General features: G+C 50.8%; 1 protein-coding gene across 5 annotated transcripts in view; it reads right to left on the reverse strand.

The window, feature by feature from the left end:
- Positions 1–2,928, reverse strand: part of PWWP2A (PWWP domain containing 2A) — a 29,991-nt gene extending 27,063 nt beyond the window's left edge. For all 5 annotated transcript variants that reach the window (XM_036391735.2, XM_036391736.2, XM_036391733.2 and 2 more), the window contains exon 1: positions 2,240–2,928. In XM_036391735.2, the coding sequence (XP_036247628.1) occupies positions 2,240–2,898 (659 nt within the window). In that variant the 5' untranslated portion in view covers positions 2,899–2,928. The remainder of the gene's footprint in view (positions 1–2,239) is intronic.
- Between the last annotated feature and the right edge of the window lie 13,432 nt (positions 2,929–16,360).

Consider the following 16,360-nt stretch of genomic DNA (forward strand, 5'->3'; position numbering starts at 1 on the left):
ATCTCCCATGCTGGAAATCCCAGTGTTGTCATGTAAATGAATGGAATTTAGGTGGTTTTCATTTAACCCTGCCCTTCTTTTTTCTTTTTGGTCCAGTGGAAAAACTTATGACAAGAATTCCAGGGTCTGCCACAGACACAGAAGGAAGTTCATGAAAAATATTCATGTACTGCATGTCCAGGTGCTGCTACACCAAACAAAAATAAACAGATATAAGGAAAAGCTGACACCTAGACAATACCACCTGTTAGTCACCACAGAAGTGATAAAATGAAATTGTTGGACATACAGGCAACACTTTTTTTAATAATGCTTCGATTTCTTAGAGGTAGGAATTTCTTGGACTATTTCTAGAGCTTGTTTCCCACTGCATTTCCTGCTCTGAGACATCTGATAAGAGACTCCTGTTATCTGCCAATGTTTTGCTGTCACCAGCCCAATATTACAGCATATACAATATTATATCTCAAAACTCAGTTCTTCTTGTCCAGGCCCTCTGCAGAGCTTGGCCTTGAGAATTTAAACCTCCCGTCCTGGATTGCCATGTAAAAGCACCTCTGAAGGAAAAACGGCTCCACTGGCAAGAGAAGCCGGGAGGGCCAGCCCCAGCCTCCCTGGGTGGCTCCTGCACGGCTCCCACGGCCAAGCTTTGTCCCAGGAGCCGGCCTTGGACCCAGGCAGGCTGGAGATGCTCCCACCGAGGAACAGCAGCAGCAGCAGCAGCCAGCCTGCAGAGTGACTGCTGCTGCAAAGGGCTGCAGATCTGCTGCCTGCCAGAGGCTCCCCAGGGCACCAGAGCCTGGGAAAACCGGGATGTTTGTGGCCAGGGGGTGTTTAGGAGGACAGGGCTCCTTTCAGGAGAAAAGGAGAAGCTGGTGTTTTCCTGCACTCTTTGCCACCCTCCTGCCCAGGGCAACCACGGCATTCTGCTGGGACAAGTTCAAACCTACAAAAGAGTTCGTGTAACCCAGGATTGCACCTCATCTGTGTCACCGCCTGCCCGGATCTGAGATGCTGTTTCAGCCCACAAGTGGCTGGAGTTTTGCTCAGCATTTCACACCTCATCAAGTGACAGACTGAAATCGTCACTCCCTGACATTATCCAAAACTTGGGGGTCAGACAAGGCCTTTTGAGTCAAACCCCAACCACGCACTGAGGCCCAAGCCAGGAGTGCCACAAGCTCCCTTTTAGGGAGCACTGACAATGTTCATATTCCAGGAAGTTGCTGAACAGCTACTAACAACATAAAAGGAGTGATAAAAGACATATGTCCACACACAGCTTAAATCTGAGGGGGAAAAGTGCTGCATATTTTGCATACCGATTATTTTAAATAATAACCTTGTTACATTTCACTTTTCTCTCAAGAACTTGCAGAGTCCTTACATGTCTAGGAAAAAAACCCCGAAGAATTTTCACCTGCTGACAGAACCTAGATTGTTTGTAAGATACCGTGACTTCTGGTCTCCCAAGAGCATCTCACTATTGAAAGGCAGTGAAAAAAAGCAAACCCCAAACCCTGCTGTCTGATAAGTTATTCAGACATATGTAAAAATCCCCCCCATCCACAAGGATATTCAAGAACCATGAAACTTCACCGCGTCCATTGGGTACAAGGAGCAATCAGTACTAATTAACAACTGCAACAGCCTAGCTGGAAAACCATTATTCTGGAAAATAGTATGTACTGAAAAAGAAGGTTACCTAGGCAATGTAAGCCCGAACGAGCAGGGCAATCAGAGCTCTGGTTCTGTACAAAGAGGGCAATAAACGCCAGGCTCAGCGCTCGGGTGCTGCTCCCGGCACGCAGGGATGCTCTGGAGCCCCAGGCAAGCCCCAAGGCTGTGCCCATGTGCTCGCCCCTCTCCCGGCTCTCCCGTTTGCCCATTCCCCGGGCGGGAGGGGCCCTGCCCACCCCCGGCTGAAGGGTCGAGGAGGAGGAAGAGGAGGAAGAGGATGGCCGGGAGCTGCGGCTCCGCTCCCCGGGGAGGACGCGGGGGCAGGAGCTACTCGGCCCGGAGCAGAGGGGGCCGAGGAGGGCTGGGCTGGGATGGGGAGCAATGGGATTGGGATGGGATGGGGAGCGATGGGATAGGGATGGGATGGGATGGAAGGGAAGCTGCAGAGCCCACGAGGCTCCCGGCGGGGCCGCCCCCATCCCGCCCCCGGCGGCTCCGGGAGCGCTCCGGGGCTCGGCGCTGGGTGGGGGCTCGGGCTCGGCTCTCCCCTAGCTCTCACCTTTTCGAGAGGTCCATGAGGACCCCGGAAAAAAGCTTCTCTCCCAGCCGGAACGAGACCACCAGGGCGTCCTCGATGATGTGGTCCAGGGTGACCCGCACCTCGGAGCCGGGCAGCAGCGCCGGCACCTCCGCCTCCCCTCCGCCCGGGGCCGCGGGCACCGCCGGCTCGGGCTCCACCGCGGCGGCGGCGGCAGCATCCGGCTCCTCCTCCTCCGGCCGGGGCGGCTCCTCCCCGGGCCCCGCGGAGCCCCCGGCAGCCGGCGGGCAGGACTGCGGCGGCTCCCGGGCCGGCTCGGGCGGCGGGCAGGGCTGCGGCGGCTCCGAGCAGCCCGGGCTGGGCGCTGAGCGGGGCTCGGCCCGCGGCGATTCCACCCCCGGGCTGCGCGGCGGCGGCGGCTCCTCCGTCCTTCCCGCGTCCGGCTCGCGAGTCCCGCCGGGGCTCCGGGCGCGTTGCACCGGCGGCGGCTCCTCGGCCTTGCCGCCGTCGGCCTCCTCGCCATCCGGCACCGCCGACTCCACGGCCTCGCTGACGGCCGGTAGAGGGTCCGCGCCGGCCTCGCTGCCCGGGATCGGCTCCATCTCGGGCTCGGCCTCGCCGGCCCCGCCGTCCCCCGGCACCGCCGCAGTCGCCGCCGCCTCCGCAGCCATGGCCGCCATTTTCTCCGCCGCCTCCCTCCAGCAGCGGGAGCGACGGCCACGGCCCGCGGGGAGGGAGAGCCCGCCCCCCGCGCCCGCAGATGGCGCCCTACTGGCGGGCGCGCAGAAATGCTGCACTTCTATTGGGCAGCGCATCTGTCCATCCAGCCCCGCGGGAACTTCTCGTTGGCCAGCGGGGGCTTCATTCAGTGCAGAGCCGGGAAGGGGAAGAGGGGGCGTGGTTTAACGCTTTATAGGCCACTGGGGAGGGGAGGGGTGGGGCTGGTGGGGCTGTTCCGTCCTCTGATTGGTTCAGGGAGGCGTCGCTCCCGAAGGAGGCCGGTGATTGGCGGCGCCAAGTGTCTGTCGCGGGGCCGGGGAGCGCGCGGGGGAAGATGGCGAGGGCGGGAGGGTGGCCCTGGGGGACGGGTTTCCCTCGGAGGGGTCGCGTCGCTCCTCAGCGTGCTCTGGTCATCCTCCGGGGGATCGCCCTGGAGCGGCTCCCCCGCGGGGCACAGCCCGGTGCTGCTCCCGCGTTGTGCCGTGCGGGCAGAGGAGCGGCTGGTCCCGTGCTGGGGAGCACCGAGGGGCTGACACTGGGGAGAGGGGAGATCACAGAACATGCTGGGCTGGAAGGGACCCACAGGATCACCCAGCCCAGCTCCTGTCCCTGCACAGACACCCCCTACAATCCCCCGTGGGCATCCCTGGAGCGCTGTCCAAGCCCTCCTGTAGCTCTGGCAGCCTCGGGGCTGTGCCCATCCCTGTGGAGCGTGGGCAGTGCCAGCACCCTCTGGGGGAAGCAGAACCTTTCCCAAAATCCAGCCTGAACTCCCTTGGCCCAGCCCCAGCCCTTCCCTGGGTGCTGTCCCTGGTCACCACAGATCAATGTCTGGCCCTCCTGCTGCCCTCACCTGATGCGGGGCAGGCAGAGGCACTGGTGCCTTTTGTAAGGTAAATCGGCATTTTAAAGTGTTAAGCACCATTTATTAGGCACATGAGCTGGAAATGTGGAGTCGGAAGGGGAGAAAAGGAGTGGGTGATTTCCTCCCAATGTAGCTGCTGCCCCAAGCCCCGCCAGCCCCGAGCCCCGGGCAGCGCTCCGGTTCTGCCCTCAGGACATTCACAGACACACAGACACAGTTTGCTAATTCACAGACACACAGACACAGTTTGCTAAAGCCGGGCTCCAGCCACCTTCAGGCACCGAGGGAGCCCAGCAGGGTCCCGGCCTTGGCCACAGAGCAGAGGGGTTTATCCTGCGATGGTGTTTCCATTCTGTGCGCTCGGTCCCTGTTCCCTTCCTTGTGGATGCTGAGCAGAGCCTACAAGAAATTCCTGAGCCTACAAGAAATCCTGAGCCTACAAGAAATTCCCAACTAACACAGAAATCCTGAGCCTACAAGAAATTCCCAACTAACACAGAAAGAAACTACAACTACTCAGCCCTGGAGCTGATGGGATGCTCGGATCCAACAGCTCAGCCCAGCAGGCTCTTTGTTATGTTAAACTCGGGTTTATGTAAAGAATGGGCATAAAATGGAAGATTTCTTCTTGCAAGTCTTCTGCTGGAACGCACCTTTTCAGCAGGTGTTGCTCGTGGAAGACATTCAAATGCAAATTGTTGTGTTTTCGATCCCCTGGAGTGGCCAGCAATTCCTGCTCTCCATAGGGAACAGAGTGGGTGTATGGCTTGTTCTCTGCTTCACTGCAGTAACAGCAGATTATGTGCTTGACCCTACTGAGGGATCAAAATAAAACATAAACGGCTCCTTTGAATGTTGAAAGGTGCTGTGTGTGCTTTTAAAAGGAGGTAAATAAGGACATTTATAGCCCGGAATAATGCCCCGCAGAAATACTGTACCATAGGTAACTCTAAAATTCCACCTCACCAACACAGGCCTGTGGATGCAGGATGGAACTCGTAAATTTAACAAAAAAACCCTCACTATATATTTTTTCCATCCCAAATTCCTTTGATCACCATTTAATTTCTATTTATTTCAAATCTAACCTGTAATCTCCTTAAGACAGGATTTGCCTTACAGAGACTGGTCTGCAGAGTGATTGCATAGTGGGAGTCTTTTTTTTCTATCCTGGAACCTTTAGAAACTGCCAAAATAAAAGTAATTAAGTTAATGAAACAGATTGCACTACCACACTCTCTGTAAATTAAAACAAGTCTCTCTGTGTTCAGCAAGTGGCAGGAAGGACAGAAATGGAGAGAAGAAACTATAAATTACAGAGAGGAATGGAGACAACTGGAGAGAATAAAACAATTGAAAGGAAGGCAGGAAAAATGGCGAGCTCCTTAAAGATGTTTTGCAGTAAACTGTTGGGATGGGCAGCTGAGGAAGATGAGTTTGGGTGGAGAGAGCGAGGGGATGTGGGGAAGCAGCAGATCCAGCTGGAGTTTGTGCACAGCACCCACAGGAAGGGAATTGTTTGTGTGGCACATGAGGAACCTCTAAACTCAGCGTTAGTGAAACTGATTTGTTGTGTCATGAAACTCCTCTCTGGAGGTGTGAGCAGTCCCAGCAGGTCTGAGTACTTCAGGTAGTAACTAATGGGGTGTGGAGTTTTTAGGTGCTGGACAGTGGGAACATCACTCTGGGCACCCAGTTCCCTGGAAGTGCAGTGCCATGAAAGAGCCACCAGCAGTGCAGGGCTTTAAGGAGCAATCCTCACAAATGGACAGGGTTCAGGCAAAGCCCTGAGTGCAGCTGCCCTCCGCTCCCTTGGAGCCAGGCTGTGTCAGCAGCTCCGCAGGGAGCTGGCCCTGCAGTTACCCAGTGGCTGGAATTCGTGGTGCTGCTGGAGCCCCAGGGGCTGCGGAGGTCCAGGGTGCCTGAGCTGTCCCTGCTGCAGCTGATCCCTCTCAGTGGGGCACACAGGGCTCTGGAGGAGCATCTGGGTTCACAGGGACACTTTGTCTTGGTGGGACAGCAGATCCCTGTCCCGGTACCTGCACTGGGCTGGAGGAACTTTAGAGAGGAGGTTCTCAGTCTGCAGTTCCAGCAGCCCCACTGAGGCTTTGGGGCTCCCCACGTTCCAGGATGAGGTTTTTATCCTCACTGCAGCCCTTGCAGGCTCTGCTGCAGGAGCACAGAGCTCTGCTGCCCTGCTCAATCCCAGCAGCAGCCACGGTGGCTTCCTGAGCCTGCCACAGTGACAGCAGCTTCCTGTGACCCTGGGCAGGGCCACCAAACCTCCCCAAGTCAGGTTTAGTGTTCACAGCTTGGCACTGTGCTAATAAATCCACCAGTGAGCGTTTTCAAGGCATGATTGCTGGTGGGGAATGTTCAAGGCTTGCTAAGTTAAAAAGTGTAACCAGTGAAAACCACTGCATGTGAGCAATGCAGAGGGATACAGGCAAATAAACTGAACATAAATCTGAGTCTTGGTTGTGTTCTGCAAACTCACTGCTCCTCTAATAGATTGGGAAAATAATGCTCTTACAACAATTGTTAATTATATTTAAGCTGGATTGAAATTTCTTAGTGAATTATTAGAGAAAGTTTGGGGTGAGAAAATCATCAGTCCCTCCTGTAATGTTGGTAACTGATTTCTGTGGCCCTATGAACATGGAGCTCATTTTGTTGGGTTTAGGGATGAGCATTAAAGGATTTGGGAAACCTCACTGCAGTCTCACGTGCCCCAGAATTCTGCCCTGCAATCTGAAAAGTCAATTATGTGCTGCATTTCTTGTGAGCAAGAGATGAAGTCAATGAGTGGGGCTTAATCTAATGTCCATATGGAGAATTGATTGAAATCAATTTCCAGAGCTGGGGTTGCTTCAGAAAGATGGTAATTGTGAGCCCTTGGTGTGAAGGACTGGCACTGTCTCACTGCTGAGCTCTCACTTGGTAATTGTGAGGAAATGGAGTCTGAAGGAACTTCCTGTCTTATCTCTACTCTGACTGGTTCCTGCCTTCTTCTGCAGCCTGTGCAGCTGCAGGTGCTGCTGGCAGTCACCCTGGATCTCCATGGATTTCTCCATTCAGAGAAAAGGGGCATCATCACTGGAGCCAGGACAGATGGGGAGGCCAAACTCAGCTGTGGGCAAGGCAGCTTGGTAATTAACAGGGAATTTCTCATTAAAGTCTTCTGAGAAATTACAGAAGTCTCTTTAGCCATAAATATGTCAGAGTAAATTTTTTGTTCCTTGTGGTGTTTCTGAGGTTATTCTATGTCTGCAGCCAAGCTCTGTTCACATCAAGAGTGCCCAACTGGTGAGGTGGGACCTCTCCCCACCTGTGGCCCCTGGAGATGAACCCTATTTCAAATAAGAACAGCAGGAAGGGTAAAACACCTTAATTAGAGGAGTGGGAATCCTACACAGGCTGTTCTCATTGGGGTTGGGTGCTGACAGAGCTCAAGGGGACAGGACAATGGAGGAAATGGAACTGACTGGGAATCATTTGGATCCTTTGTACATCCGAGCTGGAGGAGCAGCTGCCAACTGCCTGTGTCACTGTGTCCTTCTCTTTGGCACCTACGTGGAGCCTCAGCTCTGCTGGCTGTGAAAAATGGACAGTAACATTTCATCCACACAAGAGTGATGTGGTTTAATTATAGTGAAGGTTTAAAAACAACTTGAGGATGAAGTGCTGTGTAAGTGCTGAATGGTAGCCTTGACAATGGCACAGGGATCAGAAAATTGGTCTTTCAGATGCATCAAGTTATTCCATAAATTACAAACTAATTTCTCTCCTTAAATGAAGAGTTACTGAGGCATTCAGCTTTCTTGCTAATTGTTTGACTTCAACAATTGGATGGATTTCAGTAAATTGACTGGTGGAGACAAATGTGTTTTCCAGCTCGATATTGTGTGACGTACAACAATTGGAAATGGGCTGGCTGCAGACCAGAGCCAAGCACTGCAGGTGGTCCCCAAAAGAGAACAAATTGGTGGTGGGATTTCTGGGAGATTTCAAAAGGGCCTGTAACAGGCTGTCCCTCCTGAAGGCAGCTTGCCTTCATGGTTTACCTGAGTAAAACCAAGTAACTATTGTCTCACACCTTGTCTGCTTTTCCATGTCACCCAGAACTCGTAGGGGTTGTACCTGGATCTTGCTGGGAGTTCAGTCTTGATGGAGGCACTGCAGAGCCTGGGATTCCACACTCCCCTGGTCCCTCTGCCTCTCTTGTGGTACTTTTGAAGCTGTTCCAAAGGCAGGGGTGGGGCACAAATGACAATGCAGTCGAGTTTTTAAAGTTGTGCTTAAAAAGCAAAAGTATTGAAAGCTCAGCTTTGCTGTGCAGTTTGTCTTTCAGTCAAAACCCAAACAAACCAACCCAAAAAATAAGTCCCAGCTCTTCCTGAGGTCTGCAGCTCTCCTGGGAGGGGTGGGAGCAAAGAAGTGCTGTTATCACAGACAAGTATTTTCATCTTTCTGATTTTGATAGAAAATGGACTGTGTGTCCCTGTCTGCTTTCTGTATTTTTGCATTCTGGATAAAAATAATGAAGGGACCCTGGTGATGAATAAAATGGCAAGTTTGTTATTACTTTAAAATATCACAGGGGTTGAGGGGGAATATGTAAGGAAATTACAGATTGCTCTCAGTCAGTGTTTTGTGTTCTCTTACAGACCTTGGTTCTTGTCATTGTCTCATCTTCTGGTTTCTTGTGGACTTGGAACCTCTTGAGCCAAATCTATTTCAAGCAAGAGATGTATCCCTGTATTTTATGGATATCTGGTGGCATCTTTTCTCACCCTTTCCTAATCCAATTCCAAGTAGGATCAATTTATGGAGTGCCCAGGCTCAGCCTGAATTCCTGTCAGAGCTCACCTGCAAATCCCAGCATGGCCCTTTGCCAGTCACTTCCTTTGGTAAAGTCAGGTCAGGTTTTAATTTCTCCTCCCAGGTAATCTTGTACATTCTGACTCTGAGCAACATCATTTGCAAGGGGCTTGCACATCAAGAGAAAGAATTCTTCACACCAAGAGCTTGCTCTGTTGCCTTTCCAGGATTGTCAATGGCTGGAAATTGTGTTGGCCTCATTCAGAGACTCTCTTTAACTCAGGCCAGGGAGAAAAAACATCCCATCACCTCCAGAACAAAACAGGCTGTGGCTCTGATACTGGAATCAATGGAGCATTGGGATTTGTGGTGGCAGGGTGGGTGATTGGCAGCTGCTCCACAAAGCCACAGCAGAGATGATTGACATGAGAGATTTGATAAGGACACGTGGTGATCTGTAAAAAAAGACAGTAAATGTTGCTTGTCCAAGAGTTTTGGGGAGTGTAGCTGGAGTGATGCAATCAGAATGGGAACTCTAAAAAATAATTTTCCTTGGTCCTGTCACAGTCAAGTTCACAAAGTGACAAAGGCCAGCAATGAGAACATCTCTGTCAGGGGTCATTCAGCTGTGACTCCTGCACATCTGGCTGTTAGCAGCTCCAGAGGCAGAAGATGAATGCAATTAGAACCAAGCTTGATGATTTGCAGAGCATTGTTTGTGCTTTTCACTGCTTTCCCTGGGACCAGGGGCTGGATCTTGCCTCTGACCCTCCTTCCAGAGCTGGTCCAGTGAAACTCTCCCCACTCACCCTTCAGCAAATAATAAAAAGAAAAATGCAAGCCTTCAACAACTGTGTCACCACCCTCTGAGGAAATGTGTTGGTGTAGCCAATATTTCTCTATACTGCCCTAATCTAATCCTCCATGTGGGGCTTATCACAGAGCAGGGCCTGAGCTGCAGTGCCCAGGATGTGCTGCTGGAGCTGGATAATACTTTATTCTTAACAGTTCAGTCCCCACTGCTGCTGAAACCACCGTGCTGAGCAGCACAAACTCTGCTGGCAAAAGCTACCTTTGCCAGCTTACATTTATTTCTGTTCACTGGAGCAACGGGTTGGAAGTGTGTGGTCATTTCTCTTGGGTGTAGGCAAGGTTAGGCTTCCAAAACATTGAGAAATGCTCTAAAAAAATGCATTTTCCAGGCACAGTTCATACTAGTTTAGAAAATACAGAAATGAAACCACAACAGAGGTGCTTGATGCTGAAAAGGAAGCACCCAGTAATGGCTGCTCTGCTGCAAGATTGTAAGATTGTAGGCTTCCTCTGTTTATGCTCAGCCTGACTTCTGGAATAAAAAGAGATGGGAAACTGTAAGGGAAATAAATGAACTGTACCCATGTCATTGTATTTATTCTGAGGAAAAGATTGGGAGTTACAGCCACTGTTTGCAAGCAATCTGCCCTTCACCCAGGGTTCATCCCTTGTGTTTGGAGATCTGCACTCTGGATATTCCACAGCAGAGCCCCTGGCAAGGGGCATTGCTCTGCTGGCACCTGGGGTTTACTGACAGCTCCTTCTCCACCTCTGGTGCCTCAGTCTAGGACATGTCTGGTGTCCTCTCTTTGTTCTGCTTTGGCAAAAATGTTCTGAAATCTGGAATTTCATGCTGCACCCTTCAAGGGACACAATTCTGTAGGAACTTCCCTTGGTGAATCACACGATGCAAGGGGAGGGACTGGGTCCCAAATCCCAGGATTGAATCAAGTTATCCCTTAATGAGAATGGAGTAGCCTCAGTCAGGATTCTGCATAAAAGCAGCCACACATCTTCCAGTGCAGGAAGGAACAGAGGAGGAAGGAGAAAACCTCTTGTCCTCTCTGAGATGAAGAAGGAAAGATGTAAAAATCAGTGCTGTTTAAAATTTGGTAAATGGAATATAATCGGTCCTCACAAAGCATCCTCTGTGCTCATCTGTGCTTGCAGGCACAGAGCAGACTTGGCAACTGTCTCCTGCATGAAATGGGAAAGGTTTAAATGCTTGTGTAAGCTCTGCAAACAAAACAGCTCTTTGCAGTTAAAACACTGTTCTCTAGGACATTGTATCTGGGAAATGTGGAACAGTTTCTCTGCCTGTTCACCATGGGCTCCTAGCTCTGGGTGAGTGGGCTTTGGAAATCCTTTTCTCTGTGGTACGGGGAATTTTTTGTCATTGCAAAGGGTTTTCCTCTAGGGGATAAATTTAATATAAAAGGGATTCCTGATACTCATTATATTTTTCCCTCAGAATGAAATCAAATTGGCTGGTGGATGCAGGCTTGGAGCAGTGACAGAGCAGATGAATCCTCTTCTGCCTGCAGACTGGAGGCAGGAATACTTTGTCACATCAGTAGTTACAATTTGACTTTAGTTTTGCTTTTTCTCCACCAATCTCAATTTGGTTTGAATTTCTGAAGTCACCCGGGGTGAGTCAGATGTGGTCAGGCCAGAGGAAGCTCTTGAATCATTCCCAAATGAGGGAAAACATGAGTCAGTTCCGAGGGTTCAGCACTTTGGGATCCAAAGCTCTGCAGATCTTTGCAGGTCCAGGGGAAAGAGGGAGCCCAGGCTGGAGGTGCTGGATTGCAGGGCTCTGGTGGCTGCAGGACTGAGAGCTGTGGATGTGTTTGCCACGGGGAGGACACAATTCCTGGCACTCATGAGCGTTCCTGCTGCAGCTGGAGCAGCCTGGGTGCACAGATTGCAGTTAATGCCAGTGCTTCCCCCAGAGTCCTGGGCAAACCTGGGCTCCTGGCAGGGCCCACAGGAGCAGGCACTGCCCAGCACCGAGGGAAAAGCTCTCCTGCAGGACTTCATCCTCCACAGTGACACAGCAGAAGTCCTGGTTAAATGTGCTTGGGGTTTGGATGCTGGTGCTTCCTGTCCATCAGCACAGGCAAAACACATTGCAGAGTCTGCAGGAGCTGCTCCAGTGCAGAGCACTGGGGGTGGGGCTACAAAACCAGGTGAAAAATCCTCTGATAAAGGCAGGACCTCAGTGATAATTTTAATTTACAGCCAGGAATGTGCCAAGGCAGATCCCTTTCTTTGAGCTGCTCTCTCCTGATTCGTGGCCCATTGCTGCTGCCTCATTACCCCCCTGGCCTCTGGTGGGGCAGTAAATCTGGAGGCCTAATGGTGCTCAGGGCCCTTGGAGGACAGCCCTGCCTTTTCAAATATTCATTTCTATGCGGATCAGGGATGTCCCAGTCTGGCTGTAATCAGGGGAAGAGGGAAGGAGACAAATAATCACTGAACATGACTGTTTGGGGAGCAATTCCTGTCAAAAAAACAATCAGCAGCAGAGGTGGATGCGAGCTGGCCCTGCAGCCCCAAGCACAAGGAGTGATGAGGGCCTGTTTGATCCCCATAAACTCTGATTTGCTCCCTCCTTCTCCCCCAGCCAGCTGCTTCCCTCGGCTGGGCTGAAATGCCAGTTGTTCCCTGGGAGCAGGGAGAGGTGCCAGGCTGGGGGAGCTGCCCCTCTTTGTGCAGACCCTGCTGCAGGAGCACCAGGGACAGGGCACAGCGCCCTGCAGGGCACCTCTGCCCCAGGAATGTTCTTGTTTCTCCAGCTGGGGCAGGGATTGCAGGGCTGGAGCAGCAGCACAGCTCTCCTCCAGGTGGAACAGACCTCTGGGCTCTGAAATCAGTTTGCAGCAAGTTGGCAGCCCCTGGGATCTGAGCTGATCCCAGACTGATCTCACCCAGCTTAGGGAGCGGTCAGCAGGAGTCATGGTGCCACTAATCCCGATTTAAATGGGAGTTAGGGCAGGGCTTGGATTCCACATCTCCAGAGTGATTCCTTGTGCCATCCAGACCTCATCAAAGTGTCCTGGGGAAAATGATTTTAACCCAGCTGCTGTGCTGTGTGTTGGCACAGGAACCTGGGGCTCAGGGTGACTGAGGTGGGAGCTCCCAGAACATCCCCCTGTGCTCAGTCCTGGGCTCGATTCAGAGGCACAGCTCCAGGCTGGGTTTTTCTTTATATTATCAGGATAACAGCACTAGCAAGAGTGTGTCCACCCCTTCACCCTCAGTGGGTAAACTCTACATTTTTCCTTGAGGAGGGATATTTAAACATTCATATGATAATGAAGAAAAGAATCCAACCATACAAAATTTATATAAACTCATATCTGGCCCTGTGTGAAAAAGTAATCCAGAGGCCACAGAACTGCAGGGCTGGCTCAGCCAGGCAGTGTCACAGAGAACTCTTTCTCTTTAATTTTTCATTTGGATCCTCTCTGTATGTAGGTCACAATGACTTAAAAGAGCAGGCACTGACCAGACAAAACCAAACCTCTCAGAACAAAGCCATTGTTGCAGGAGGAGGATTTTTTTCTCAGACAAGCCCCTAAATCAGCACTGAAGGATTGCAGCATTCCCTGGGATTCCCACTCCCAGCTCGGGCAGAGCTGCAGCCCCGTGTGCTCTGCTGGGGAGGGCAGAGCTGCTCCCTGGGCTGAGCCATGGAATCCATCCTGGCTGGGCCCCTCGGCCTCAGGAGCAGGGAGGGCTGGGCAGCCTCTCCCTGCAGCTGCCACCCCTGTGAGCATCACTCCATGGCCAGTGGCACTGCAGGGATTCACTCCCTGCTTCCCTGGGGGAATTCCTCCTTCTTGCAGGGACACCCAAACACCTTCCCTGAGCTGCTCTCCAGCTTTGGGGAGGGAAAACAGACCCTGGGTTTGGCCCTGGCTCAGCCTTGTGCCAGCAGGGAGTACCAATAACCTGCAGGGTTTTATTTTGGGAGAGGAGGGGAAGGCAGCCAAAGGTTGGTGCTCAGGAGGTTCAAATGCTCTGGCCAAAGAGTCTTAGTGAGCCCTGGCTGGCAAACAATGCTGGGTGGCAAAAGTGCAGATAAAAATCTTAAAAAAAAAACAAACAGATATAAACAGGCCCTGAGTACAGATCACAGGTAGCAAAGCTCTGTAGAAATGCAGATTAAAACCCAACAGATTCCCCTTCGTTCTTCAAAATCCATATTGTGCCCCAAAACTTTGCATCAGGGGGTTGGAAATGGGGGACCTTCAGGGTCCTTCCAACCCAAACCAGTCTGTGATCCTGTGATCCTGAGACCCTGAATTTTGTAAATGTGACAAAACCCCCAGTTCTGACACATGGAGAGCTGAAATTTTGGTTTCTTTAGCTCTCCTGCCTTTCAGGGCAGAGCTGCAGCTTGGCCCTGGAATTCCCAGGGCAGCGTTCAGCAGCGAGAGCTGGCACTGGATGGTGCTGTGGGCCAGCACAGGTGAGCTCACCTGGCTGCCAGACAAATCCTGCTGCTCCTGGAACCACCAGGGGAGCCACAGGGACAGCCAGGATCCTGCTTTACTCCTGGGTTTCAATTCTTTTTGAAAGCAGGTTTTGCAAGAGCATTTTGTGCCTGAGGAAGCGGAATTTTGGGAAGGTGGCTCCTCCCCAGTCACTGAGCTTTTGAGCACCCTGAGAGTGACCTGTGCATGTTACCAGTCTGAGCCACTGGAAAAGGCAGGTTTAGGTTAAAAATCAAGTTTTAAAAAATAAACCAATTTCCAGATCACAGAATGCTCTGAGGAAGGGACCCACAAGGATCATCAAGTCCAACTCTTAAGCCCATACAGGGACTGAACCCACAAACCTGGTGTTCTCAGCACCCTGCTCTGATGAACTGAACCAATCTGGCCCTTTTTAGGGGCTTTCTGGCCCCTGATGCTTTCCCATTGTTTAGGAGGGAAACAGCTGTTGTTTGGTACTCTGGAGTAAAGAAACTCTTAAATAGAAGTGCAGATTTTGAAGTGTTTTCCAGATTTTTTCTTCTGATTCTGGAAGGAATCTTTAAGAGAAACGTGGCTTATTCCAGGGTTTGAGAAAATCACAGCTGTTACCAACCCAGTCTCATTTTCCCACTTTTCCATCAATGTTGTTTGATTAATAAGAGCCAGCTTAGTGCTGAGCAACTCAGGAATAAATCAAACTGTAGAAGAGGGACACCAGATGTAATAAAAGCAGCTCCTGGAACAAGGAGATGCAAAGATCTGCTTGGTGTGGAGGTGGGGAAGGACTAGCACGTGAGATGTGTGTATTTTCTCTGCCACAGAAGTATATTTTCTTCTCCTGATAAATGTATCCAAGGCAATATAAACAATTTCAAAGAGCTGAAAGTATGCAGTGAGATGTTGCTGTGGATCACACACATCAAAGCAGAGCTGAGGCCCAGAAGAGGCTTTCTGTGCAAAGAAAACTGGCTTTTCTTGTATTTCAAGGAAAGAAATCCTTCTCTGCTTCTCAGACTCTCTCTGTCCCTGCACACTTGTCTTGGATCAACATTTTCAGTGGGGCACTTACTAAACACTGCACTGGCATAAGAGAAATTCACTCAAATATTGGTTTCTCCTGTGTGCCTTTGATTATTTGAGATCAAATCCCTCTTTGGCTGGTTCCTGGGGTGGCTTCTCCCCAGCTCCAGGCAGGTGCTGCTCCACCTGAGCCCTCTCCCAGGTGAGCTGCAGGGGAAGGGAGAGCAGGAAAGGCTTCAGAGGGTGACACAGAGAGGAGGGGACTTGGGAGCACCAAAAGGTCAACTGCAAACCAGATGTGGCCTCAGAGAAAGAAAAGAGCAGTGTTTGAATGGAATGTTCCCTTTGACAGAGCTTGGGGAAGCAGAGCTGAGGGAATGCTCTGGACCAGCAGGATTTCTCTGGGTGGGAGGCCACAGCCTGGGAGGAAATCCCAATTAGATTCCCTGGAGGATAAGCTCCATTTGGAGCTGTGTTATCTGATGTGTCAGCAAGGACAAGCACACAGATATTATCAAGTAATAATACCTAAGCACACAGATATTATCAAGTAATAATTCCTTTACAACCCAGCCCATGAGCTGTGCAGATAATGGGGGTGGGTGGCTTTGGGGTTTGCTCAGAAAAGTCCAGAAGAGTTGCAATGATTCCTGTTCCTGATTCCTCAGGCCTGTCAGGTATTCACTTCATCAGAACTTTGTGTATTTCTATATAAGAAATCCATAGAGAGAGGAGATTTAACTCTGATTTTTGACCAGAAGACTCTGCAGATAAAGCTGAATTATATCTTCCTTTTTAGCAACCTTTGAACTATTGTCTATATTAGACTAAAACCAATGGAGTCCAAAATATTCCACAGTGGCTCTTAATCCAAGGATGATACTTCAAAGGAATCTGAGCAGTTTTGTGGGAGCCAAATTGAGAGCAGCCAAAATTAGTCTTCCTGTGCCTCTTCAGGATACACAAATCCAAACTGGCTTAACAAAATTCAAGTTTTCTGTTGTAGTTGTTAAAAATCAAGGTAGCTTCCCATTTCTACTGTCCATCCCCATCCCATTTAACTGGATATCAGTGAATTTAACCACTGATAACATTCACTACAGGATAACTCATTAAAGGGAAGAATCCTGGAGGAAGGAGGGAATTGAATTCCCAAGAAGTTGTGGCACCAGGTACATTTTGCCCAGGTTTAGTTTTCTGTCTCTGTAATTCCCAGCCCAGGCCCCAGCAGTGCCCCTGAGTTCCACCTGGATGAATCCTTTGGTTGTCTTATTTTTCTGGAAATTTCTTTTCTGGACATCCAGACACGCTGAAGGTTCTCCTGATGGACTGTTGTCACACAAAATAATTGAATTTTCTTTTAGGGAGTCCCCACAGCTACTGGATTTTTGGGAGATCTGTGCCTTCCTGCCCTGCAGG

The sequence above is a fragment of the Molothrus ater genome, chromosome 15 (assembly GCF_012460135.2).
Source record: "Molothrus ater isolate BHLD 08-10-18 breed brown headed cowbird chromosome 15, BPBGC_Mater_1.1, whole genome shotgun sequence".
NCBI classification, from domain to species: Eukaryota; Metazoa; Chordata; class Aves; order Passeriformes; family Icteridae; genus Molothrus; species Molothrus ater.